Consider the following 25755-nt stretch of genomic DNA (forward strand, 5'->3'; position numbering starts at 1 on the left):
TTGTTCTCCCGCACAATAATGAAGCGTGAACCAGCTTTTTCCCACTTGCTTTTTGATTTGGAAATGCAGAGACTCTTGCGCAGTCGTGTTCACTAAGTGTTCGTCTATCTTCACATTGACAGCTGCATTTAAAGTTGACGTTGATGTTTAATGACATTTTTTTTTCGCCCACTTTACTTTTTTTCACAACCAATCATCCTGTTGGGAGGATACATGGATCTTCATGTTGCATTAAAAAACCTTTGGATCTTCATGTTGCATTAAAAAACCTTTGGCTCCACATCCGCAGTCTTAAATGACAAAACAACATGCTAACTGTGAATTAGGACCTCTGCTAGCATGAATAAGCTTGCCACTTCTGCAAGGTGAAAAAAAAGACACCAGTTCTTTTCCTTCAAGAGTCCTTTTTTGTCTTTGACAGATTATGCCAATTTTTAAGTGGATGAATAATTAAAGGTGCAATGTTTTTGTGAGGCTACTGAGTGAGCACTTTGATAAAAGAATGAGGCCTTGTGCCACTGGGCTAATTTTGTTTAAATCTTTATTAGCCTCTCACACTCTGCACAGATGCCCTGTGCGAAATGCGCTACTGATGGATGCTGGGTATTAGCTCAGTTTGTCTCCGCTCTGGAAAGTTCTTGCACTTGCCGCAGGTCCCACTACACATTTGCCATGGCCCGACTCCACATGAGTATCACTGCCACCTCTCCTAATAGATCATACTGATTAGATTAAGTAGCACTGCTCTCGGTTTATGGGGCCAGTGCTTGAACAAAGAACAGCAGTCATGTTCAGAGATGGATGGAGAATGGTGTAAAACCAGTGGGATCTGGTTATTGCATTTCTGTTTCACCTTGTCTCCTCCTAGAGTGACGTTTGCTAGCTAACAGTTTAAAGACTGTTTAATGTATATTTTGACCTCAAAAATAGTTAGAACTATCTGGAAATCATGTCCGAACTGATTGGCTGATTGACTTGACTTTCAAGGGTTTCCAAAGTTGGTGTTTCAGGTTAATAATAACATCAAATCAAGATATTCAGAGTTTTGTTTGAGGCTCTCAGTAATAAGCAAACTAAATTATCGTTCAAAAGTTTGGGGTTGGTAAGATTTTTTTTTTTTTTAAATGTTTTTGAAAGAAGTCTCTTATGCTCACCAAGGATGCATTTATTTGATAGAAAATACAAGAAAGGCAGTAATATTATGAAATATTATTAGCATTTAAAAGGACAAAAGACAAATCTTTCTTATATTTTAAAATGCAATTTATTCCTGTGAAACAATGATACAGTTTTTGTAACATTTATAAATGTCTTTACTGTAACTTTTTATCAAATTAATACATCCTTGCTTAAGTAGACCTATGTATTTCTTAAAATAAAATAAAAAATACTGACCTGAATTTGAACAGTAGTGTAGATATTGACAAGTAGATCTGCTATACTTTACTACTATGCTAACTATATATATATATGCTTATGCTATTGCACTGTTGTTTTACATCTTAGATAAACATGCATCAAATCATGGTTTTTGTTTTTACATGCTGTCTGACAGTCTCTTCCTGTCTAATTAGGTGTCTAATTTGGCCAGAATAAGTTGTGATGTGGGCCAGACTTTAGTTAGATACTATGGCTCGGTGAGAATTTAGCTACTTTTCCCACTGCAGGAAGTAATGCACGTTTCAGAAACTTCAGAAGTAGTCCAGCATGTCAGAATAGTTTTGAATGTGTATTGACATTATCCAAAGAGATTTTGAATTGTCAGTGTTTCCTGCTCTTTCGATTAGCATGTCGCCTATCCATGTCTCATCTTAATAATACAAAACCAACAAAGTATCTAAAAGAGTGTCTTCTATTATTGTCGTTGGTGTTGCTACTATTGTTATGCACAGAAACAACACAAACTAGATTACGTCACCACAGGGTTCCCGTTATAGGTGCCAATGCAAGAGGGAAAAGTCTCTTCTTGTCTGCAGTTCCACTTCCAGGGAACCAGAACTAGATATTCAGAAAGCCCTGTTTAACTCTAGACCCTGAATATTTTGTCACTAGTTAAATCAACCCATTTAATCGCTGCTTTTCACTATCTCCTTTTCAGATTTTTTTTTTTTTCTTTTCTTTTTCTTTCTTTCACAAAACAGCCTGTCAGCTGTCTATGAATAAGGAAGTGTTTGTGTGTCTGGAGGGCTAGGTGTGTATTGCCTCATTAGAGCATCCTATTTTGGAGTGAACATGTTCCAGTTTGGCCCTTAATTGATGCTTCTCAAAGGCTGACAGCTCATACAGTCACTTTTGTCACAAGTGGCTTCAGTTTCCTCTATTGCGCAGCTGATTCGCCATCTCATGTACCCACATTCATACCTGGACCTCTCTTCTGACAGGCTGTCAACACCTGTCTCTCAGGCAGGGGTCCACTTCACGGAGCTGTCAGTCAAGTATCGCACAGGTGACAGACTGTTGCGCTTGCCATTCTTCTAGGAATGTCTGCTCTCCATCACTGGCGTTTCAGTTTTCTCACCGTTTTGTTTTTATCGTGCAGTATTTGTCACTTTGGATAATATGAAGGGACAGGTTGGAAACGCAATGACAGCTGGTTAAGTAATGGAGGAATATATGTATATTGTGCACTAAAATAGCTTATTTGTTGATTTTGTGTCTGTTAAACTCTAAATTCTAAGTGGCCTTTTCTTGTTAATGCAATGCAAATTTACCGCATTTACAAGACTGTATTGATAAAGGAAAACTGTTTAACGCGTTTACATGACCACACGCATAGTCTGCTTATAAAGCATTATTGGGTTAAGAACATGTAAACACACTCAATGTAAATCCGGGACCATCATGAATGCATTAAATAGCTTCATGTCAGTTAGCAGTCATACTTTTAGCAGGCAAATTTTGGTGGTGCTTTAAAGAGACCTTTTTCATTTATTTTCTTAGCAGACTCAAATGGGGAAATTTGCAATTTGCAAATGGGGAAAAACACAGGCAATTAATCATAAGGAACTAACAATATTAAGAGCCTCAATGCAGGATTTGGAGCGTTTGCATCAGGAGAGTGCAAAGTGAATCTTTTTTTTTTTTTTTTTACATGGTGAATTAAATATTACACTACTGTTCAAATACTCACCAAAGCTGCATTTATTTGATCAAAAATACAGTAAAAATGGTAATATTGAAAATATTGCTAATTGATGTCGTTTTTTACATTTTAAAACAATGAAGTAGATTTGTATTCCTTTGATCAAAGCTGAATTTTCTGCATCATTACTCCAGTCTTCAGTGCCTTCAGTGATTCTAATATGCTGTTTTGCTGCTCGAGAAACGTTTCTTTTTTTATCAATGATGAAACAAGTTGCTGCTTAATATTTTTGTGGAAATTAGTCAAAAGAACAACATTATTTGAAATTGAAATAATATTATGAATTATTATTATTATTATAAATCATTATTAATATATATTTTTTTAGTCATTTTTGATCAGTTTAATGCATCCTTGCTGAATAAATGTTAATTTGTTTCCAAAAAAATCTTACTGACTTACGAAGTTTTAAATGGTAGTGTACATTACATTTATGCATTTAGCAGAAGTGACTTTCAGTCGAGGAACATAATCAATTGGTCACAGGGATGAGGATAGTTTACCCAAAAATGATAAAATACTGTCATTTACTCTGCCTCATGTTGTACTAGACCTGCATGACTTGTATATATGTGGAACAGAAAAGAAGATATTTTGAAGAATTGTGCTGGTCGCTGCAGTTTTGGTAAATTAGGTATTTAAAAGAATGCAAAAGCACAATAAAAGCTGACTGATGCTCTATATTCCAAGTCTTCTGAAGCCATATAATGGCTTTATCTGAGGAACAGACTTAAGATTAAAGTCATAACTTTTTCAAGTCTTCAGAAAACTTGGAAATAGTTTTATAGACCATATTCATGTTACTTTTATGGTGCTTTTGTGTGTTGTTTTTTTTTTTTTTTTTTTTAGCTTGACTGACTCACCATTAATCACTGTTCGTTGTAATTGCATGAAAGACTTCGACTGGGACATTTTCTTCAGAATTACTCCTTTTGTGTTCCACTGAAAAGAGTAAGTCCTACAGGGTTGTAACGCAAGTCAATATTGACAGAATTTTCATTTTTAGGTGACCCACACAGGGTTGGAACGCAAGTCAATATTGACAGAATTTTCATTTTTAGGTGACCCATCCTTTTAAGTGCTCAGTGCTCACATAAGAAAAGTCTTTTGTCTTTTTTTTTTTTTTTTTTTTTTTTTTGAGATGCAATGACCATCTAGGGCTATTCTCACTTTCTCTGTTTCTTTTTTTATTTCAGCCTACAGCACCTTTTATATAGTGGGGTTGGTGCTGTCCATGCAGATCCCCTTCGTAGGCTTCCAGCCCATCAGGACGAGTGAACACATGGCTGCTGCAGGTAAAACCGGTTTGCCTCCATTCTTCATTAACTGTTGCTCATTTACACTGATTTAAAAGAAGCACTCTCAACTCAAATCCATAAAGCCATGAGGGCAATCATTTACATCACATCCAATCAGCAGCAGTACTTCATGACCGTGTGTGTGAGAGCAGAGTAAATGGGCTAATGGGTCATTTGCGTTTGCAGGTGTATTTGCTTTACTTCAGGCTTACGCATTTCTGCAGTATCTGAAGGACAGACTGACCAGACAGGAGTTCCAGACACTGTTCTTCCTGGGCGTTTCTATGGCTGCAGGGGCGGTTTTCCTTACTGTTATTTACCTGACTTACACAGGTGAGTGCAAAAGGACAACAGCTGCATTTAATTTGAACAATTTAAAATTGAATTTTGAACTAACTTTCAAACCGAACTTCAACCACAAATGTGACTTTTTTTCCCTGCCAAAAATTCAGACTTGAAATAGGCATTTGCTTGGATATCAGTTAGGGGAGAGTGGGGTAAACTGTACATCCTTTGGGCAAGGAGAAGTGAGAGGTAAAAATTAATATTCTAATTTCAGATGATAGCAAACATCCTGAAATATAAGAAATCATCTATTACATACAAACATGAAAAAAAAAGATAGCCTTACCCACTCAACCTTTTTTGAATGGTCTTGTAATTCGGAAATGTGAACGACTTATACTATCGTTTGGGGTTGTTAGTATTTGTTATAATCTTAGTTGTACGAGTCGCAAAATTATTCTCACCAAAGCTGCATTTATTTGATGAAAATACAGGAAATATATTATAATAGATAAGTTATTTTAAATTATAACATGTTAAAATGTAAAAAAAAAAATATATGATGCAAACTTTTTAGCAGCCATTACTCCAGTCTTCAGTATCACATCATTCAGAAGTCTTTCTTATATGCTGCTTTGTTGCTCAAAGAATATTTCTTATTATTATCATCGTCGAAAACAGTTGTATTGTCAATTTTGTAAACTGATTATGATTTGGCCTATATAAATATTTGGTTACATGTTAAAAATTATGCCTTTTTTTGATGGGTCTGGCAGAGATTTATCCACTGACATATCTTACCCAACTCTCTATTGAAAGGTCACAACTGTCACAGGAAGATTTTTTTTTTAATGCCCCTCTATTTTGCAAGATTGTCAGTAAATAGATTGCACCATAATAAATTGTCGCCCTACGTGACTGATTTGCAGCATAAAAAGCCGTTTTTTCAGTGTAATATTAAAAAGGTCCAATACTGTTTGCTTGTCAAGTAGAGGACACAACGCTGATGGACTATGAAACACTTTTTTTTTTTATTTTTCAACACATCACCCTTGATGGCATTGCGATGGCAAACTCTTTTATATTCTGTCCTTGTCTAAATCATCCAAACCAAACAGCTTTCAGTGAGGGAAGGAAAAAGAAAAACATCCACGTCATTGCATCCAATTCTCTGCTTTCTCACCTGAGTACGGCGTGACTTCATGACCTCAGCCTCTTAACACCACACCTCTGCCGGCATATATGAAGTCAGTGTGATTTGCTTGTATTCCCGTCGTACCGGAGGCTTTCATTAATCTTTCTGCTGCAGGGCCTCGTCTGCAGAAGGCCTCTGAGATCTCATTAAGCACTTCCCTCCGCTCGCCACACTGCTTTTCAAACCGAGCGCAGTCTCGCGGTGCAGATTAATTGAAAATGTTGCTGGCTGTATGTGTGGTATTAAGGTTCACTGGACGTAGTCCAAGCTCATCAGTGCCTCAGAAGCTGCTTGAAAGTGCTCTTGAGTCAGTAATGGTCGGGTGGTTTGCGTGTGCCTGTTATCGTTTAATCACTCTGTTGTGTTCTTGTGCTTTTCAGGGTACATTGCTCCTTGGAGTGGGCGTTTTTACTCTCTCTGGGACACAGGGTAAGAATGCTGAATAGTTTACGTCGCATACACTTTTTTTTTTTTTTTTTTGGTGCTCGGTCGTACAAGTGAGTTGCTAATAGCTCTTTAGCACACCCTGTTAAATGGCTTAACAACAAAAGAGCTGATTTTGTCACAGGCTCAAGCATGTAGCGTGATTTATGTCTGTAAGTAGGTTCTTAGACTGACTTGAATTATGTCTGAATAGCTGCATTCAGTTGATATTCATTCACACCACCAATGAAACCCCGCTGCTAGTGCACAAGCATGTGGTACTTTGCTGTTATGACTAATTGTTATTGTAATAATATTTTTGGGAGGGATTAATCAAATTTAGTTTAATCTCACAAAGCTTAAAGACCCCCTGTGGTGAAAATCAAGTTTTTAATGTCTATGTGGTGTTTCAAATATGCTTTAAGACAAACCTTGTGCAAATTCATCAGTCAACACCATTGCTGAGTATTTTCTCCTTAAAACTGCAGCGAACCAAAGACCGTATCAGTTTGAAATCTGCCTTGTTCTCTTCCACATCACAAATATGTTGTTTAAATGTCAATTTGGTGATCAAAGATGAGTTTTAAGGGATACAATTATTGACTACAGGGGGACTTTAAGAAATGTCTGGGTCATATTTCACCCCAAAATCATAAAATAAATCTCAATTTTTGATTTTGACATAAAACTTTTCAGGACTTTAATTTGTGTATCACCACAAACAGAAGTGAAAAAGATCATACAGCTGTGGACCAGACTGCTTGAAACACGCTCAATAAGGACAGGTTGTCGTTGCTGATAGGCCTGTATCGTAATCTTGGTTATTTATTCAATTATTTTGGCACCCCTGCCGATATGGCAATGTTTGTACCTTTTTACATTGCAGCCACAAAAAACATTTGCTTTTTGCTGGCTGCTTTTTGTTCTTTGCCCTCAGTGAAACGTCGCCCATCATAAATTCATAAATGTGTAACTCCCTTAATGCAGCAGCTCTGCAGGGAGACCCACAGTCCTGTCGAGCTCTCGCGGTGCGCAGTCAGCCATCTGCGTTTCTGTCAGCACCTATACGGAAGGTCAGGTCGTCAGATAATGATCACTAGAACACTGAGTCACCAAAATTGAGCGTAGTAATGCAGCAGAATTGAGAGGAAGAACAGCAGCGCAACTCTACAACAAGCAGACCCATTTTAACACAAACTGAGAGGTTTTCGCTTGCCCAAAAGTATTGACATTATTTCTCTTACTGGGTTCGGTTTCATTTCTTTTTATAATGCAAACTTTAGTCCTTAGAGCGTGAAACTTTTTGTTTGCTGTTGAAGATGCTTTTTGCTGACCTAAAGTTGGCTGTTTTGAAATGGATTTTGTGGACGCTTTGCTCTCGAAACCGACACAACCCAATAGAGCTCTTTTCTGAAACATTCCTGAGATGGGTTTTAAAGTCAATATGAAATTTAAAATTGAATTTATGATGTGTGACTGTCTTTGTAATCTTTCATTTTTGTTCTTCCTCTAAAACGACTTGTCTGACGTCACCTGGGTTGTGCCAGCTTAGTTCATGTTAACCAGGAGCCAAACAGCTATTTTGGTGTTTAATGTGAGTTTCATTTGCAACATTTTTACATACAGTTGTAAGTTAACAAAGCCATCCCTGCTTGTTATCTTCAGATATGCAAAGATCCACATCCCCATCATTGCATCGGTGTCAGAGCACCAGCCCACCACCTGGGTCTCCTTCTTCTTTGACCTGCACATCCTGGTCTGCACCTTCCCAGCAGGCCTCTGGTTCTGCATCAAGAACATCAATGATGAGCGAGTCTTTGGTGAGACGATGTGTCTGTATTCAGTTCGATTCATATTGATTTGTATACAAAGCAGCTTTACAGAAAATGCATGTCTGTTACCTTCTCAACTCAGACGTGTTGGCTTTCTTGTTGCTTTTTTATTTATCAGTGTATGTCTTGACAGATTGACCGTTGACGTAACAATTATTTATTTATGTAATACATATTTAATTTATTTAACATGAGTTAAAACCTGTAAGGGGTAATTAAATGTAACAAATCATGTAAAAAAAAAAAGAAAAACGTGAAGGAAAGCAAAACTTTAATATCTTCTCAAACTTTGATAATTGCCTTAATCTTTTAAACAACTGAAAAGATAGTGATCAAACTACATTTTATAAAAATTAACCTGTCAAGTTCATAATATTACATCAGCAAATGAGTCAAATTAGACGACTACAGGGACTCATCTCAGGCTCACTCATTTAACAGTCCATCTATTGCCAAAATTATGAAAAAAATTATCAGTCAAAATATTGAAAATATTCAAATCAGGAACGTCAGAATCAGAATGTGTAGTTTGTGCATAAAAATGTAAGTCAAAACCAGCACGTTGAACCATGTTCATTCTCATAATGTTTATCCTCTTTAACATGCAGTGTGAAGTATTTCACTCAGTTCCCTGATCACTCTGATTCAATTTCCAGTAGCACCTCACTGCAGTACACGAGATCCAGGGGGTGGAGTTGGATCCAGATCTAAGGGGTGGAGATTGGTAGGTTTAGGGGTGGGTTTAGGGATCAGGGGGTGGAGATGGGTAGGTTTAGGTATATGTAAGGTGGGAGGAGTCAAACTCCTCCCCCTGGATTTCGTGTTCTGCAGTGAGGACCATCTCTCAATTTCAGCGAGTGAAGAACAAATTAATTTCCTCACCTGCGTTATGTATTAGGTATGGTATCGTCTCTGATAGACAGCATGTTGAAGCCGCTCAGGCCGCCATTTTCTCCCTCTTCTCGGGAAGCGATGACAGTCAAAACATCCAGTAGTGTGTGCACTTCCTGAACCTCTGCTTTTTGGAAAAACTACCACCGTGTATTGTGCACGTTATTTTTTTTGACAGACATCTATGTCGTGATATTAAAATGATGTGGTTTTGAAAACACATATTGAAAGGTAATAATTATTTCTTAGCCGGCAAGTATTCAAAAATTCATTTTAAAACTTTTCCATTTTTACCTTTTAGCATATGTATATACGTGTGTGTGTGTATATGTATGTTTATACATGCATACATATGTATATATATTTTATTTACATATATTAGTTAACAAAATATCCACACAAGCATTTTACAAATATATTATTATAAGACTGTCATTTGGTTGATGTCTTTGACTTTTTTTTTTAATACAAAATTTCTCCCACTAACCTTGGAATCATTTTAAGCCTTCGTTTATAAAAGTCCTCATAAAATAATATTGAATAAAAAATATCAAATGAAATGCTATCAGGGTAAATTCCACTGTTTTTTCCGTAAGAAAAAAAAACTACATTTTGAGTCTCCAGAAGTGCGACTAAACATCCTTGAGTTCATATCTCTCAGCAGGCTGTTTATTCTGAACAATATTAAGTTGTGGTGATTGTATCCTGTTTGTGCACTCACTGCTATATATGTAGAGGCGCTTGGGAACAGAACGCATTGAATTAGTCTCAGTCCCCAGAAGAGTTTGTTATTTTTCAATGGCTGTCATGGAGTTACTGAAGTCTTTCACTAGAACAAACAAGGGAACTTGAACAGGCGACATGTTGCTACATGTTCAAAGGCCCACTTCCGTGTTTTTCGATTTCTCTCTGGAGTTGTCTAGTAAAGAACTATAAACACTACACTGCAGTGCTACATTGTCTTCTGGAAGCATAACTGATGTTTTCTCCATCGCCCCCTAGTGGCTCTATATGCCATCAGCGCAGTGTACTTTGCTGGTGTGATGGTGCGTCTGATGCTGACACTCACCCCAGTGGTGTGCATGCTGTCAGCCATCGCCTTCTCCAGTGTGTTTGAGCACTACCTGGGCGATGATATGAAGCGCGAGAACCCGCCGGCTGAGGATAGCAGTGATGAGGACGACAAGAGGAATCAGGGGAACCTCTATGATAAGGTGAGTGAAGGGTCAAAGGTCAGGTCAAGGACCCCTTGGTGGATAGTGTCGCAGTTTTAAGCCTGCCTTACAAAAACGTGCATGGTACCAAATTAATTAATTTAAATAATATATATAAAATAATGATAATAATTATTATTGTTGTCATTGTTCATGCATTTAAATATTTATAAAAATGATCATTGTCATTTAATAATGATGATTATTATTATTATGATTATTATAACAACTGTGATTACTTTTTGACAATAGTTTGAGTTTAAACACCAGACCCCTGTTGAAGACACTTAGTTGGTTTATAGGAAATGGTTTGTTGTTACTGAGAACAGAATGGTGATTGGTGGGTAGCTTGTTTGTAGCTCATCTGTATTTTGTCTGATTGGTGTGTCCATGTGCATTTGCAGGCCGGCAAAGTCCGAAAGCACGTGTCGGAGCAGGACCGGCCAGAAGAGGGTTTGGGCCCCAATATCAAAAGCATTGTTACCATGTTAATGCTGATGCTCTTGATGATGTTTGCGGTGCACTGCACGTGGGTCACCAGCAACGCCTACTCCAGTCCCAGTGTAGTGCTGGCATCGTACAACCATGACGGGTAAGAGCACCTTCATGTGGCCTATTTCTTGTTTAAAAGAAGGAATATTGGAGTTATTGATTTTTCCTCATTCATTTATAATGACCTCCAGATCACGCAACATTCTGGACGATTTCCGTGAAGCGTATTACTGGCTCAGGCAGAATACAGATGAACACGCTCGAGTCATGTCCTGGTGGGACTACGGATATCAGATAGCCGGCATGGCCAACCGCACCACGCTGGTGGACAACAACACGTGGAATAACAGCCACATAGCACTGGTGAGGACAGACATTACAATGGGGTCTGATTTGCTATCATTTAAATGGATATTTCACCGCGGGAAAGATGAATGTGTATTTAAATTTGGGTAATTTATGTAGTAGAAATGTGAAATTATTTTAGAAGTTGGTGCCTTCTAGACTGAGAAAAGCCAGAAAATGTATTTTTGGCTCATGTGGATGAAAGACAACAACTCCCAGAATGCACTTGCTTCGCTAGTATCGGAAGAAATGATACAACTAGGCTACTAGTTGACTCGAAACTGAAAAGACGGTGTTTTATCGTGAGATCCCACCCTCTGTGGGCGGGTTGAAAACATGCAGAACTAGCTCCTACTACTGGCTGTAGTCTCTAGCCTCTGGCCAAAAAAGCGTCCGATGACGCTAAATGACGATTTTTGCGTCATCAGAGTTTTTTTTCCAGACACTAAATACAGAAATCTCTCGTCTCAGGGGGACATGAGGGAGGGAAGCACGGTCATTCGAAAATACTAACGGGTTTCTGCTGATACAAAACTTAATGCTAATCAGTGAAGTATCCATTTAAGAATAAATGTAGACTTTTTCTTTAACAAGAACAAATGAACTGCTTTTGACATGGTATCAGTGCTTTGTCTCAGTAGTATCTTGAGGACACTGAAAGATCGCCATCAATATTCTGTTCCTTCTGCAGGTCGGTAAAGCCATGTCCTCCAATGAGAGTGCAGCCTATGAGATAATGAAGTCCTTGGATGTGGATTACGTTCTGATCATCTTTGGGGGAGTGATTGGATACTCGGGCGACGACATTAACAAGTTCCTGTGGATGGTGCGCATCGCTGAGGGGGAGCATCCTAAAGATATCCGGGTCAGTGTCAATGTCAATCCTGGCCTTTGTGTGTCCAGTTTGCTATATTTTTGTAATCATTATAGATTAAGGATGGGCATTGCGAAGGTCGTCTGTTATAGGACAACTTAGTTTGAATAAACGAGCAGACACTGATTAGCTACTTGGTCGCCTATTAAACAAATACAATTAATATCTCAACAACATCCGCACCAATGTTTTTTTTTTTTTTTCAAAGCCGCACCCGCCCGCCATCCGCTGATTGTTTTGCGGTCTATGGACGATGCAATGCTCTGCTGATGCGAGCCGCAAGAAAGCCCTTGTCTGTTCTAGAAAGGATGCAGCAAAGATATTTAATGCTAATGTATGAGGCATAGGCCTACGCTGAGTTTCATTCATTTACGATGAGATGCGCTCTAGTTCACAATGAAATGCAATGCAAGTGAACGCGGCGCGCCCGCGCCTGCATGTCGCGGTTATTATATTGTCTACTATGTTTTCTTTTTATTTATTAAATAGGCTACATGAAATTGGTTGATGAAACATTTATTAAAATTAAGATACAATTTGTACAAAACAAAATTCGTTTTAAAGAAAGGCTTTCTACAAAGCAAAACTTAATGAAGTGGTAAAAATCATGTCTGATGATTTACAAAACAAAACTTCATTAAGAGGTAAAAACCATGTCCCGAAATATTGCGCATCTTATTATCCAATCTTTTATTACAATTGTTTTTTGAGCTAAAATGTAATACACATCATATATACACACACTATATGTATATGTTTCGTTTATCAAACATGTTTGGGGCCAGTCAAGGGCTAAACTGCACGATCACGGTAATGATACATTTGTTATTATTGCAAATGTTTATTGCTTATTGCAAATGTTTTTCCTTTGTTTAATAAATCTCATAATGATGGCACATCACTATATCATAGTCGTAGCTTTTATATCTCAAATGATTGGCGGTCGGTCAGGGGGTACTTGGCAAAGAATCAAATACAGTTGGAAACGACGTAGATCACTAATAACACAGACTGTTAACAATTGTTTTTAATTAGTATTTAAACATTCTCTATGATAAAAAAAATGTTTGTAAAAAATATTTTAATAACACGGTTTTGGCGGTTATAGAGTTCTAATGACGGTGTTGAACTATAACCGTCGGTCTCACGGTTATATACTAACCGTCACACCCCTAGTTTTAGTACATTGTCGTTGTGTAAACGTACCCTAATTCAGTCCAGTTAAAAGACCAGAGTTTGTATTGAAAATAGAAAAAATATATATATTTTTAGGTGTTTTATCATCATTTTTTTTACCTGAATTTTTGCCATGAAAATGGTATGGCATTGAAAAAAAAAAAAAACCCAGTGTTTTTGTAGGAGTGCTGTAGAGCGAATGAGCTTCTCTGACAGGATTTGATCATGCTGATGGTGTGCTGTGCTTTAGCATGCCGTTTGACTGTCACGGAAACTCTCTCTGAGATGTTGTGTCTAAAATGAATCCTCTAATGCTCCGCCACTGCAGCAATTAATAAAGCTTTATGTAACATTCACTGTCTTTTACAATACATTTCAAGACAGTTACTGTTGATGAGCTTTCAGGTCGCCCACAGTGAGAAATGTATATTATACATAATTCACATGTTTCGGATATTTGCTGTTTTTTGAGGTGTCTTTTTGTTCTTTTGTAGGAAAGTGATTACTTCACACCGCAGGGAGAGTTTCGAGTGGATAAGGCCGGCTCTCCCACCCTGCTCAACTGCCTGATGTACAAGATGTCTTACTACCGCTTTGGGGAAATGCAAGTGAGTGCTTCTTCCTTTTAATTCAGGTGGTCTATACATTAATTGTGTTGCAACAACAATGGCTGATCCTTTAGCTATCACCATTGTGCCCTTCTGATAGTGTAGTAATGTGTATATAGATAAAAACTAACAGCAAACGCCTCTCCCGCAGCTGGACTTCCGCACACCCCCTGGATTTGACCGGACACGGAACGCAGAGATCGGCAACAAGGACATCCGTCTGAAACACTTGGAGGAGGCGTTTACCTCTGAGCACTGGCTGGTGCGCATCTACAGAGTGAAGAAGCAAGAGAACCGACAGGCTCTGGACCACAAGCTCCGCAACATCGCAGCCAAGCAGAAGTACACCTCAAAAAAGGTTCTTCCCTCTAGATTCCATTAGAACAGCATCATTATTTCATGATGTGAGACTGTGTAACTTGAGCTTTCAATACTTGATAGAATTAGAGCTTAATGGGGCATTTTCAGGACATGCAAATTAGAGGTTCTGACAAAATATTAATTGCTTTGGTTTATTTAAAAATCTAAAATAATTTTAATGAGTCAATGTCGATTTTTTTTGTTTGTTATTGGATGAATCAGCGTTTGTGAATAAATCTTTTAAATGAATGATTCAATGACAAACTTTTTGAAACACTCATTTGTCGCCACCTCTTGGTGGAATGACCACCATGTCCATGTAGCCTTTTAAATAATAATACTTAATAAATGTAATTAATAAAATTAATTGTTATAGTAATAGCTATACAATTGCCTGTTATGATCGGTTATTTCAAATGTAATTAACTTGTTTCTTTTCATGGTCCACAGACAGCCAAAAGGAAGAGGGGATACATCAAAAACAAGTTGGCTCTGAAAAAAGGCAAGAAACTGAACAAGAAGTCTGTTTAGCTATTGAATGAAAACGTTGAGAATGGAAAAAAGAGGAAAACAAAAGACAAGGAAAAGTGCAACTAGTAAGTAATCCACCAATCAAAAAGAAGAACAAACATGTTGTCTGGCGCCGCCCACCTGAGAACGTTTGATTGGAGGCTGTTGGTCCTGCGATTGCCATGATGCGGAGGTTCCATGAGCGGTTGGAGGATGGGGATCTGCACCGTAGTTTTAATCCGACAACTCTGGACTTAATTTGTTCTTGTTCTTTTTTTTGTTTTTTCTTTTGTACTTGAATATGCTGGTGAAGCGAGAAGCGCTGCCCGTGTCTCAAACAGCAGGCACTTTTTTTGTGGTACAGTTTAATATAATACAACCGAATGCTAAAACAACCAACACATATTAATTCATTAAGCTCAGTGAACCTTGGAGCACCAAAGAGATTTTTTTTTTTTTGTCTTGTCAGAGCCTGTAATAAATTGTTATCTTTTGATTATAAAACCATTTAAAAATAAAATCTGAGGAATATGGAGCCGTCTGCAGTGCGACAGCCCCTAAAATGCTCTCTTGGTTTTAACTGTTATCTGACAAACCCGGTTTCTATGTGACACAATGCAGTGGGCTCTTTGTGGCTCTGAATTCGAGTCTTTTTTTCTTTTTTTTTCTCGAAGGCAGACACTGCAAAGGACTCGATTTATTAGTAATGTTTAACTGTTGTGGTGATTTTTGAATATAATTTTGTTTGTTACATAATTTTGAATGTTTTTGGTTTGTTTTTCTATTTGGTTGAAAGATTTTATGCAATAATTCTAAATTCAAATGAAGAAGAATCCGCTTTTATTTCCTTTATTGCTCATGTGTTTTGTCCAGAGGGGGCGCTGTGGCTTGGCATCTCCTGCACACACATTTGCGAAGATCAGATGTTTTTCTTGGGCCAATTAGAAATCAAAAATGTTCCCCCTCTTCCTAAACAACTGTCTGCCAGGACAAAGAGTGAATTGAATTAGTTGTAGGTTTATTAAAATGCTGCATTACTAGCCTGAATGCACTTTGTCTTAGTTCACCTTAATGTGGATCCACTACTGAGTAGCATGCAGGTGGAGAAGTGCGTATTTTTAGTGTGAATATTCCATTTTTTTTTTTTATTATTATTACGTTGAAAGGGTGCTTCCTACAACATCCAATGCGTTTTCTTTTTTCTTGTTTTTTATTTTATTATTTTTTGGGGCTGCCATTTAAACTTTTCCCCTCTTTGTTTTCTGCCTTTCTGGTTTTCAACCCTACGTGTATTGCTTTTGCTTCATCTGTTTTCTTTTTGTAAGATAATTAGAAGGAAAATGATTGTTTTTTCCCCTCTTCTCCACAACATCTCCATATTATTCTTCTCAGAGGGCTCTGAATCTTAGGAGAAGGTATTTATTAATAAGAATGAATTTGAAGTTGAGAAGAGGAAGCTTTTCATCATGAAATGCAAAAACTGTATTTGTTTTCTTTTTCAAGTGAAATTTTATTCCATAAATTGTAAAATAAAGTTAAAAAATAATTAAAAAGAGCGAGAGAAAGGCAAAGATGCTGTTTGTGAGAATGAGTTTATGCCATTTGTGATTAAAAGAATTAATGAAAGAATCTGCCTTTTTCATGTCTGCTTTCAAGAAATGTTTTCCATTTTGTTTGTAGTCTAAATACTATTTCTGTTAAAAGTAAAAAAAAGTGCTCCTATTATGCTTTTTTTTTTTTTTTTTTTAAATATAAGTTCCCTAATTTTTTGCTGGTCACCTACAATAGGTTTACATGCATCCAATGTCAAAAAACACTTTCATAATATACACTGCAGCATCACCTCTTTTCTCAGTGTCTGAAATGGTTTGATAAAGGATCCAGTCTCTCTAAACCACTCCTTTCCAAGAGCTTCCTCTGCTCTGATTGGTCAGATGGCCCAGTCTGTTGTGATTGGTCTACTGCTTACAGTGTGTCAGAAACAAAATACCCATTACCATATCTGAATTTCAGCTACCTCAGCACTTGTATACACAATGGCTGCACCTGAAATCACATACTCTCTTGAGTAGGAACTTATTTTGAACAATTACTTCACGAATCACGACCATTAAAAAAAAAGTATGTTCTATATAGTATGAATGTAATCTGGAAGTACTATTGCCATGCTGTCATTATCATGTGACCTATACCAGCGTCAATTGTGTCGCTTCACTGCTAATCTTCTCCCGTTAACTTTACAATCCCATGAGGCCACGGGAGAAGATTAGCAGCGAGTGTCCATCGTATGCACACTTCAGAATCTTGCTGGTAGTAGCAAGTCATCCGAGTACTTTTTGCCTATTCTTTTGAATTACTGTGAATTTGGACAGTCACATACTGTTTTTCACCTACTATGTAGTAAGGAAGTATGTGATTTTGACAGGGATACATTCAAGCCTGTGTCCTCTCATCTTTTTGAAGTGCATGCAGAGAAGGTTTACTTTCACAGCTCAGAAAAGAGTGTCTTCTCAACACACCAAACTCTCAGGTCTCAGCTACAACTACAGTGTTTGAGTGTCAAAGTAGATGATGTGTGCGGGCAGCCAATGAAGACCATAGGCTGCCATTATGCAAATTTGTTCAAAAGTGGGTTTGTGCAGGAATTAAGACTGGAATTACTGACGACTCATTTTTTTCTTTTGGGAGACTATAACTCAATTTGTCTTGCACTTTAATGTTGGAAACTTTGTAGACCGTTTACATTCATAAACAACTAGATCACAAACCACTTGAAAGGTAATATCCGAAAAAGCATTATAGGACCAATTGATAATACTGCTCAAGTCCTCCTGTACTGCATTGGTGCTGCTCTACAAGTGTCCACTAGGAGGCAGCTCTAGCACATCACACCAAGGAGGTGGTCAAGTATCCGCCGCCTTCAGAACAACTTATCCGAATCAGATGAGCTATACATGTCATGTGACTATCACTCTGGAAAATTGCGTCATTATAGCAGTCTCAAGCGAATATGTTCATCCAGGCAGGGAAAAAAATAACTATTTCATGATTTTAAGATGACGACACTCTAACTAGGCAAACCTTTGCATCGTCTTTGTTTACCCCGTTGATTTCTCATTCAGATGTAGCTGAGATATGAAATCTTAATATATGAACTCTACTTTAATAATATTTTCTACCAGTTTTTATATTCCTGATGTGTAAATATGTCGGTTACATATCTATTTAAATTTCTAGCTGGCTGTTGACCTTTGCTTACTATTTACACGTCTGAAGTGTGTACACTCAACTTTGTCAGACGTTTCTTTATTTTAAACAGTGTTTGGGGAATGTCATCTCATCTCTGAGGTTTACAGTAGAATCACTGTGCTGCGTTGAATCTGTGCTAATGGAGTGTTTTGATCAAAACTCAATGCCCTCTTATGTTCACTTGCACAGACAGAGATAAGCTCTGCATGCCTGTCTCAGTCGGACCCTCAAAGACACACATCTTCATTCAGTTAAGACACTAGGCCTATTATGGAAGTCACAAAAAGGAGCAAGTTACATAACTGGATGTGGTTGACTTTACCTTATTTAGATGATGTGCATGATTAAGATGTGCAAAATCAAATCAGTTGAACTGCCGTTTATTACATTGTTGTACTTTCCATGAAAGCTGTAAACCCGTTGGGGTCCAATGACTTTTTTTAAGCATTCGAGGCATTTATTTTTTGTAAGAACTTGGTTCATTTTATGAATAATAATATATTATGCAACAAAGCATGTACAGTAGCTAATTTTAAACACAACAAATGTCTGTATCCCACCTTGCCATGATTTTGAATGATCAGCCCCACAACCATTGCTCAAGGATCAAGCAAATATTTGTCATTATGGGAAATGTAAGCTTCAATAACCGACATTTGGTCCCAAAATAGCTTGTACCTATTCAAAATGCTTAATGTAGCTTAAATTTGTAGCACTGTTATTATTATTATACATAGTTTTATTTGATACATTTTAACATGTATTTAACTTTTATTTGAATAATTTGATTTGACACCCCCCAAAAATGACAAACCTCATAGAAAATAGAAAAAGTTTTAATGATCTGAGGTTGATCATTTTTTAAAGGTTAATCACCTCCTTTCAATGACCATTTGTGAAAAATAGGCCTTATTTCACATCCTATTAAAACAACTAATAGTTTTCTCTTTTCTGTCACAGAATCGGTGCTGGGTAGAAACTGAAAACATTCAGATTCCAAAAATGTAGTACTTGTAATATTACATCATATTACTTTCTAAAATGCTCAATCAGATTATAGTTAAGCTACTTTATTATGAATTACATATTCACACAATGGCAGTAAATTATTAATTATTAATTGATTCTCCCCAATTCTTCTTTTTACTCTTTTAAATTTTCTTTTCTAAAAACATCCAGCTTTATTCACAATATAGAATGGCCATGAAAAGCATGTATTAGATGAATAATTATGCAAGTTACTAAACACTGCTGATATATAGCTGTGAAACACTACATCTTCACCATATCCAATTACCTTTACTTTTAAGTTAATAAACACTTGCATGTTCACAAAATAGTGTACTTTGAGAAGAAATTAAATTGTCAAAAAGTCAAATTTCTGAAGAGCAGCTTTTTAGAAATCAACGTTTAACTTTTAATCAGCATTTAATGAATAGTTCAGTTAAGTGACTGAAACGCATGCATATCACTGACCTTGCTAAATCATGAAGGAAAAAATACATTTGCACGTGATTTTAAAATCCATTCCTTCAAATATCCATTTTATTCTTTCTTCAGGTGTGAGAGACTCGACTGAAGCACAATACTGTCATTGAATGGTAAGATTGATTCAGTCATTCAAATAATACATAAGAACATGAGGGGTGAGGTCTCTCACATGAATACATACTCCTCACATACTATAGCCGCTCTGTGCTCACTGGTCTCACGTAACCAGAATACTCTATGGTTGTTCTAAAATAATAGCTATCGGTTTTTTTTTGTTATACTCTCTGATACAGATGCTACATCTCTTCTGTGTGAAAATTCACTTTACTGTAGTATTGATTACCAGAAGTAATATAAAGATATTGCACAAGGTCACACAATTCAGGCCTCCACATCCAAATCTTCACCGTCCGGATGGGCTTTTGAGGTATTTCAACCACCCTTGAGTCTTTTTGTTTTTGGCACCTTTCATTCTCCGTACGACAAGTTGGAGAAAAAGATCAATGTCTTTCCCTGCGGCTTGAGTCCCATTGGTTGACCAGCCCCTCGTTTACACGGCCACTCCCATCTGTGGGGCGGGGGCGGGGGGGTATGGGCTTTTCTTCTTCACTTCGTCTTCCATAGAGGATTGTGGTACACCCATCCTTCCCCCTGCGGGCAATTCAAGGACAGAATCAGATGTTAGACGTGCTAGATCTGATATGAGAACCAATATCCTGCATGACTCTGGAGCTAATCAAAAGAGGCGGGATGTGAAGGGAAATTAATAATATTCGGCCCCGTCCCAAACATGGTGACAATGTAAAATGCTGTATTGAGGGTGAATTGTGACCACATAGATGGGTGCTTCTGAGCCCCCTTTTAAATCATGACATTTAAGTATGGCTCACAATTACACACTAGCATTTAAAATGTGGCTTCAGTAAGAGTTTTTTAAACACTCTTTATTCAGCAAGGATACATTGAGTTGATCAAAAGGGACAAAGACTTTTATATGGTTACAAAATAATATTTCAAATAAATGCTGTGCTTTTAAAAAGGCACAGCTGTTTCTTGAGCAGCAAATCAGCATATGAGAATGATTTCTGAAGAATCATGTGACACTGAAGACTGGAGTAAATAAATGCAGCCTTGGTGAGCATAAAAGACATCTTTCAAAAACATTTTCAAAACTTTAAAAAAAGTGTATAATTAATCATTTTTAATAAGCGTAAAAAAGAAAAATCAGTTGTTCACTGAATTTAATTATCATCATCAAGTATGAAATATAAGTGAAAAGCCAACCCCAAACGTCTGAACAGTACTGTAGTTTTATAGAGTTTCCCTCAATTTAAAAAAATAAAACCTGAGGAGATCTTGTATTCTGCTGTTTTTGAACATATGTACATGTCTTATGTAACCACCTCTTAAGAAACTAATCCGTTCAGGGTCTGGTGAACTGAAACCAGCCTAATTATAAAAGGCTTCCTTAAAGGATTAGTTCACCCAAAAATGAAAAATTATCCTATAATTAACCCCCCCTTAAACCATCCTAGGTGTGTATGACTTTCTTCTTTCAGTCAAACACAATCAGAGTTATATTAAAAAATAACCTGTCTCTTCCAAGCTTTATAATGGGAGTAAATGGTAACAAGGATTTTGAAGCCCAAAAAAGTGCATCCCTCCATCATAAAAGTAATCAATGTGGCTCCAGGGGGTTAATAACGGCCTTCTGAAGCGAAGCGATACGTTTTTGTTAGAAATGTATCCATATTTATACCTTAAATATTATCACTGGGTTGTGGTAACGGCCTAGTGCCGGTGGAAGAGTGACCTCTGACCCGACGCATGACGTATGATGTAGGAGTAGCGCAAGCTTATGTGAGAGTAGATGCCAAATTGGGCTGGGCAACAAACACAAGCTCCTCCCACAATTCTCTTTAAAAATTCCCGTTTTAGACTTCTAATTCGTGACCGGTGTTTTGTTTTGCTCTATCCTCTGCGCTTCTGCGTTCGTCAATATGTCATGTGTCAGGTCAGAGGTCAATCTTCCGCCGGAACTATACTCACGCATGGCCGTTACCGGAAGCCAGTGATTATAGTTTAAAAAGTTATAAAGTACAAAAACCCATCGCTTCGTTTCAGAAGGCCTTTATTAACCCACTGGACCCGTATACATTACTTTTATGATGGATGGATGCGCTTTTTGGAGCTTCAAAAACTCTATTCACTTCCATTATAAAGCTTGGAAGGGCCAGGATATTTTGGAATATAACTCTGATTGTGTTTGGCTGAAAGTCATACACCTAGGATGGCTTGAGGGTGAATGGTAATTTTCATTTTTGGGTGAACTAACCCTTTAAGACAAATTAGCTGACTAGTAAAAGTACTGACTAGTCAATTAAAAATGACAAATGGGACTTGAATGAAGGCTTTGAGGCTGCAAGTCCTCATCAGGTTTTTGATGCAGAATTAGGAAGCCTCACCTCTTTGATAAAGTACTTGGGTTTCCAGGTGGTGCTGCTGGCTGTTCTCTGCTTCCCTTCTCTTCTCTGTTTCTCCTCCAGCTGGTGTTTGCGTTCAGTGGCCGCGTCGATGTCCCCGGCCTTCAGTGCCGCGGTCACATGCTGCCACAGCCGTCTATCAATCATTGCCACAAGTCAGGATAATACCACAGGCTGATACTTTTTTCATGCTTATATATTGTTGTGGAATAATATACTTCAGATAAATTTGCTCCTAAATTGGACCTGCAAACTTTTTTTGCGGTTGCCCCATATGACATTTTTTCTGGTCAATATGTATTTCAATTACATGCCAAATGTTGTTTACAGCATGGCTTAAGGAAACATTTTATTCAAGCTTCATGCATTCTTTTTTTATCAACACTTGAATGTGGGTAAGTAAAAATAAATAAATAAAAAAGGAACATTTTGAACAAAATGCTGAGAAAATGGCGTTTTTGTCAAAGACTACGTCCGGATCAGATTCAGAATGATGCTCAACACATAGATGGAGTAGATCGAGTCCATCAAAGTTTTGATTTATATGCAGTTTAATTTGATGATCACGTTATTTAATATAAGGAATGCTTTTATCACGCCTGTGTTTTGATGCGGAGAGTCTGTCCTCTTTCAGAAGATGCATAATAGCGCCCCCTACCGAATTTTGGTCAATGGCGGGGAAGAGTTGCGTCATAAACGACGGAAAATTATGTCAATGACGGGGAAAGAGTTTAAAAGAAAAAATAAATAGTTTTCAATCTTGAACAAAAATAAATTTAGCCAAAATTCAAAGCAATTTATTGTCTAAAATATATTTTGGACAATATATTGTAAATATATTTAGATTTAAATCATTTAAAAAAAATAGCCAAATTTAAAAATTTTTGTACATATATTTTAAAATCTATATTAGCAATTCTGCCATTTTTGTTCATTTTGAAATATGAACAAAAATATAAACATATATATATATTAGGGCTGTCAAATTTAGCGCGTTAATAACGCGTTAACGCAAAATCATATTAACGGCACTAATTTTTTTAACGGACGATTAACGCAGCGCGTATTTTCTGTTTGACCCGTGGCCCAAAACCTAGTTGGAGAAATGCAGATACACAGTGTTGCTAACTTAGCCACATTGCAGACCCCTTTAGCGATTTTTTTCCCTTCAACAAAGCGCCCAAACCTTATTTAGTTCCTGAGAATATACCGGTACCGCCGGTACTGCTCTCCCAGCACGCGCGCGCGCCTCTCTCTCTCTCGCGCTCTCTCTCTATCTCTCTCTCTCTCTCTCTCTCTCGCTCTCTGCGTCTCACGCGGAGGAGCAGCGCTTTAATTCAGTTAAACACAGATATTATGTTGCTTCTCTAATTTTACAAATATAGCCGAAATCAGAGCACGGATATTGTCTTTAGCTTATGTGTATTTGATTTCACCAGACGACGGCTCGATTATCAGAATTTTTGTGCAGATTAACGTCTTGGAAGGGAGAGCTGGTTATGTTTATTTGGTCGCGTTTCAGTCACCATTTCAAATTCATTCCGTTGTTTGACAACAGAAACAGTAAAATATACGTTTTATTGAGAATGTATTGAGAATTTAGCTTCATCAAAATGGGCACAGAGAGAGACAAACTACAATGTAATAATAAATGCTAAATGTACATTTAGCATTTTCAGAAGAGCTGCCCTGCATGTCATGCAAAAATCTAAACATGTTTGTGTTAGTAAATTGCTCAGTGCAAAGAAAGAGAAGTAATGGGAACCTGGTATTTCTTTTTTCTTTCTACATGTGTCTAATAGACATGAACAAGTTCTTTGAAAAACATCTATGACCTTTGAAACATGTCTCGTCTTCATGCTATATTGACTATGGTTTCAATAATAAACATACATTTGCATAAAGCATCTATATTTATCAATGCCCACGTTGATTAGAGTATTACAAACTTGAAAAGTATTAATTTAAGGTATATTTAGAACAAATAAAAAATGTGCGATTAAATGCGATTAATCGCGAGTTAACTCATGACAACCATGCGATTAATCGCGATTAAAAATTTTAATCGATTGACAGCCCTAATATATATATATATATATATATATATATATAATAAGCTACAAAACTTTGCTGTTTAGTCAAGGGTGATGCGTCTAGCCATATTGATCAGGATAAGAAAATCAACCTCAGATGATGAATCAGCCAAATCTTTTATTAAATTTGATCCCAAACCTTTCAAGGATCAATGGATCCACACTTTTTGCAACTACTAGCGCTACTTCAGAAGAACCTCTCTGCCGCTATATCTTCTTTTGATTGCATTACGCGGCTGTGGTACCGCCAGGCTGAGAGCATTAGACTACTCTGATGGGGCTCTGTCCTGTCCGGCTGGATCTCTCCTCTACAATAAGCCAATAAGCAGCATTAGAGTTTATTAAGTGAATCCTCCAGCTCCCTCAGGGCCAGAACAGTGCATGAGGGTCACGAGTATCGTATAAGAGCTCTAGAGGGGCAGGATTTAGCTAAAATGCTCTAAAATGAGAGATGCTCATCCACCGTGGCATTATCTGGATCACCGAGTTCTGATCTTTCACACTCGCTATTTATTTGCACTGCCTGAGTAACTCTCTTCCCTAGAAGAAAGGTTTCACTATGCTTCCATTTGAAGTTAATGGACTTCTGCAAAATGAATAGAACAAGCTAACTCTAAATAAAAACACACAACTGTTTATAAATATATTTAGTCCATTTTGTACTCTGGCAAGTGTGATAATCAGATAATTTTGGCCATTAAAAAAAACAAAAACAATTTTTAGGGTTAGTAGGGGGACAACCCAGACTCAAACACGTGTTGTATACATGAGCACCATGACTCAACATTTAAAGGGCATGTGTGAAATCAGCTAGACTACGGATGCAACAAAGAAAGAAAAAGACCACTTTTAAAATTGTTGTTTGTGATTTCTGCATTACTAGTGGCTCAAAATGTAATTGCAAAAAAAATAAGAATTATTTAAATAAAATACAATTCTGGAAAAACATGAATTCTCCCATAAACACCCTCATTGTCACTATTTAAATGAAGTTAGTGATAAAATCTCACCTCGATTCATACTGGGCCTGTTTCTCCAGTGGGCGGATCTTTTTCTTAATGACTGGCAGTTTGGATGTGTCAATCACTTTGGTCTCTCCACTGCTGTAAGTGAACTCCAGGGTCCCGTTCCACTCCCCCTGAGCCTTGCATACGATGGTACCGGTGGGATTGTGTTTTACCTCACCTGTGACTCTGTTGAAGAAAAAGAGAAAATAAGTTAAAGGGGCTATATGTAGAATTCAGAAACCATTGTTTTTAGCGACACCAGTGGCCAATAAGTGAACTGCAGACAGCAACTTCTTGCCGGTGGATATGTTTGCACAACATATCATGTCGACAGATGAGGTCATTAAAATGATAGTTTGATTATAAAGTATATTTGAGACTACAGATCTGGCTATTTGAAACTATAGTTTGAATGAATCCCTTTTCTTTGTATGACACATTGACATTACAGAATAGCTCTTTAAGTATCCTGAACATTGTACATGCATTCATTTCATGAGCCACTGAAGGAAGAGGGGATGTAGCGTGTAAATGTCATCCTTTTTATTATCACGACAAAAACGTCCTGAGTCCTTCACATAAAAATCAGCCCTCAGGCTTTTGTAGACAACCCAGGAAGTTGGGGAAGGTCTCGTTTTTTTTAAGTTTCGCAACAAGCTGTTCACACACTGGGAATAAAAAAGTGATTAATACATGAAAATTCATAAAGCCCCTTTAAAGATGACAAAAAATAACTTATTATATAATAAGTCAAGTAAATAATAAGTAAATAATCCAAATCTTACCA

The 25755-nt window shown here is 37.3% G+C and overlaps 2 protein-coding genes across 3 annotated transcripts in view; one reads left to right on the top strand and one right to left on the bottom strand.

Annotated features, from left to right (window-relative positions):
• stt3b (STT3 oligosaccharyltransferase complex catalytic subunit B) overlaps window positions 1-16274 on the top strand; it is a 49683-nt gene extending 33409 nt beyond the window's left edge. Inside the window, exons 6-16 of the mRNA XM_081389103.1 lie at window positions 4339-4437; window positions 4627-4773; window positions 6301-6349; window positions 8009-8163; window positions 10069-10280; window positions 10685-10872; window positions 10964-11135; window positions 11809-11982; window positions 13662-13775; window positions 13927-14133; window positions 14586-16274. Coding sequence (XP_081245229.1) covers window positions 4339-4437; window positions 4627-4773; window positions 6301-6349; window positions 8009-8163; window positions 10069-10280; window positions 10685-10872; window positions 10964-11135; window positions 11809-11982; window positions 13662-13775; window positions 13927-14133; window positions 14586-14666 — 1598 coding nt within the window. The 3' untranslated portion in view covers window positions 14667-16274. The remainder of the gene's footprint in view (window positions 1-4338; window positions 4438-4626; window positions 4774-6300; window positions 6350-8008; window positions 8164-10068; window positions 10281-10684; window positions 10873-10963; window positions 11136-11808; window positions 11983-13661; window positions 13776-13926; window positions 14134-14585) is intronic.
• A 1985-nt stretch (window positions 16275-18259) lies between these two features.
• osbpl10b (oxysterol binding protein-like 10b) overlaps window positions 18260-25755 on the bottom strand; it is a 57856-nt gene continuing 50360 nt past the window's right edge. For both annotated transcript variants that reach the window (XM_081389105.1, XM_081389104.1), the window contains 3 exons: window positions 24972-25154; window positions 21851-22004; window positions 18260-20036 (listed from right to left, as the gene is read on the bottom strand). In XM_081389105.1, the coding sequence (XP_081245231.1) occupies window positions 19992-20036; window positions 21851-22004; window positions 24972-25154 (382 nt within the window). In that variant the 3' untranslated portion in view covers window positions 18260-19991. The remainder of the gene's footprint in view (window positions 20037-21850; window positions 22005-24971; window positions 25155-25755) is intronic.

Source organism: Scardinius erythrophthalmus (assembly GCF_964197995.2).
Source record: "Scardinius erythrophthalmus genome assembly, chromosome: 16".
Lineage (NCBI taxonomy): Eukaryota > Metazoa > Chordata > Actinopteri > Cypriniformes > Leuciscidae > Scardinius > Scardinius erythrophthalmus.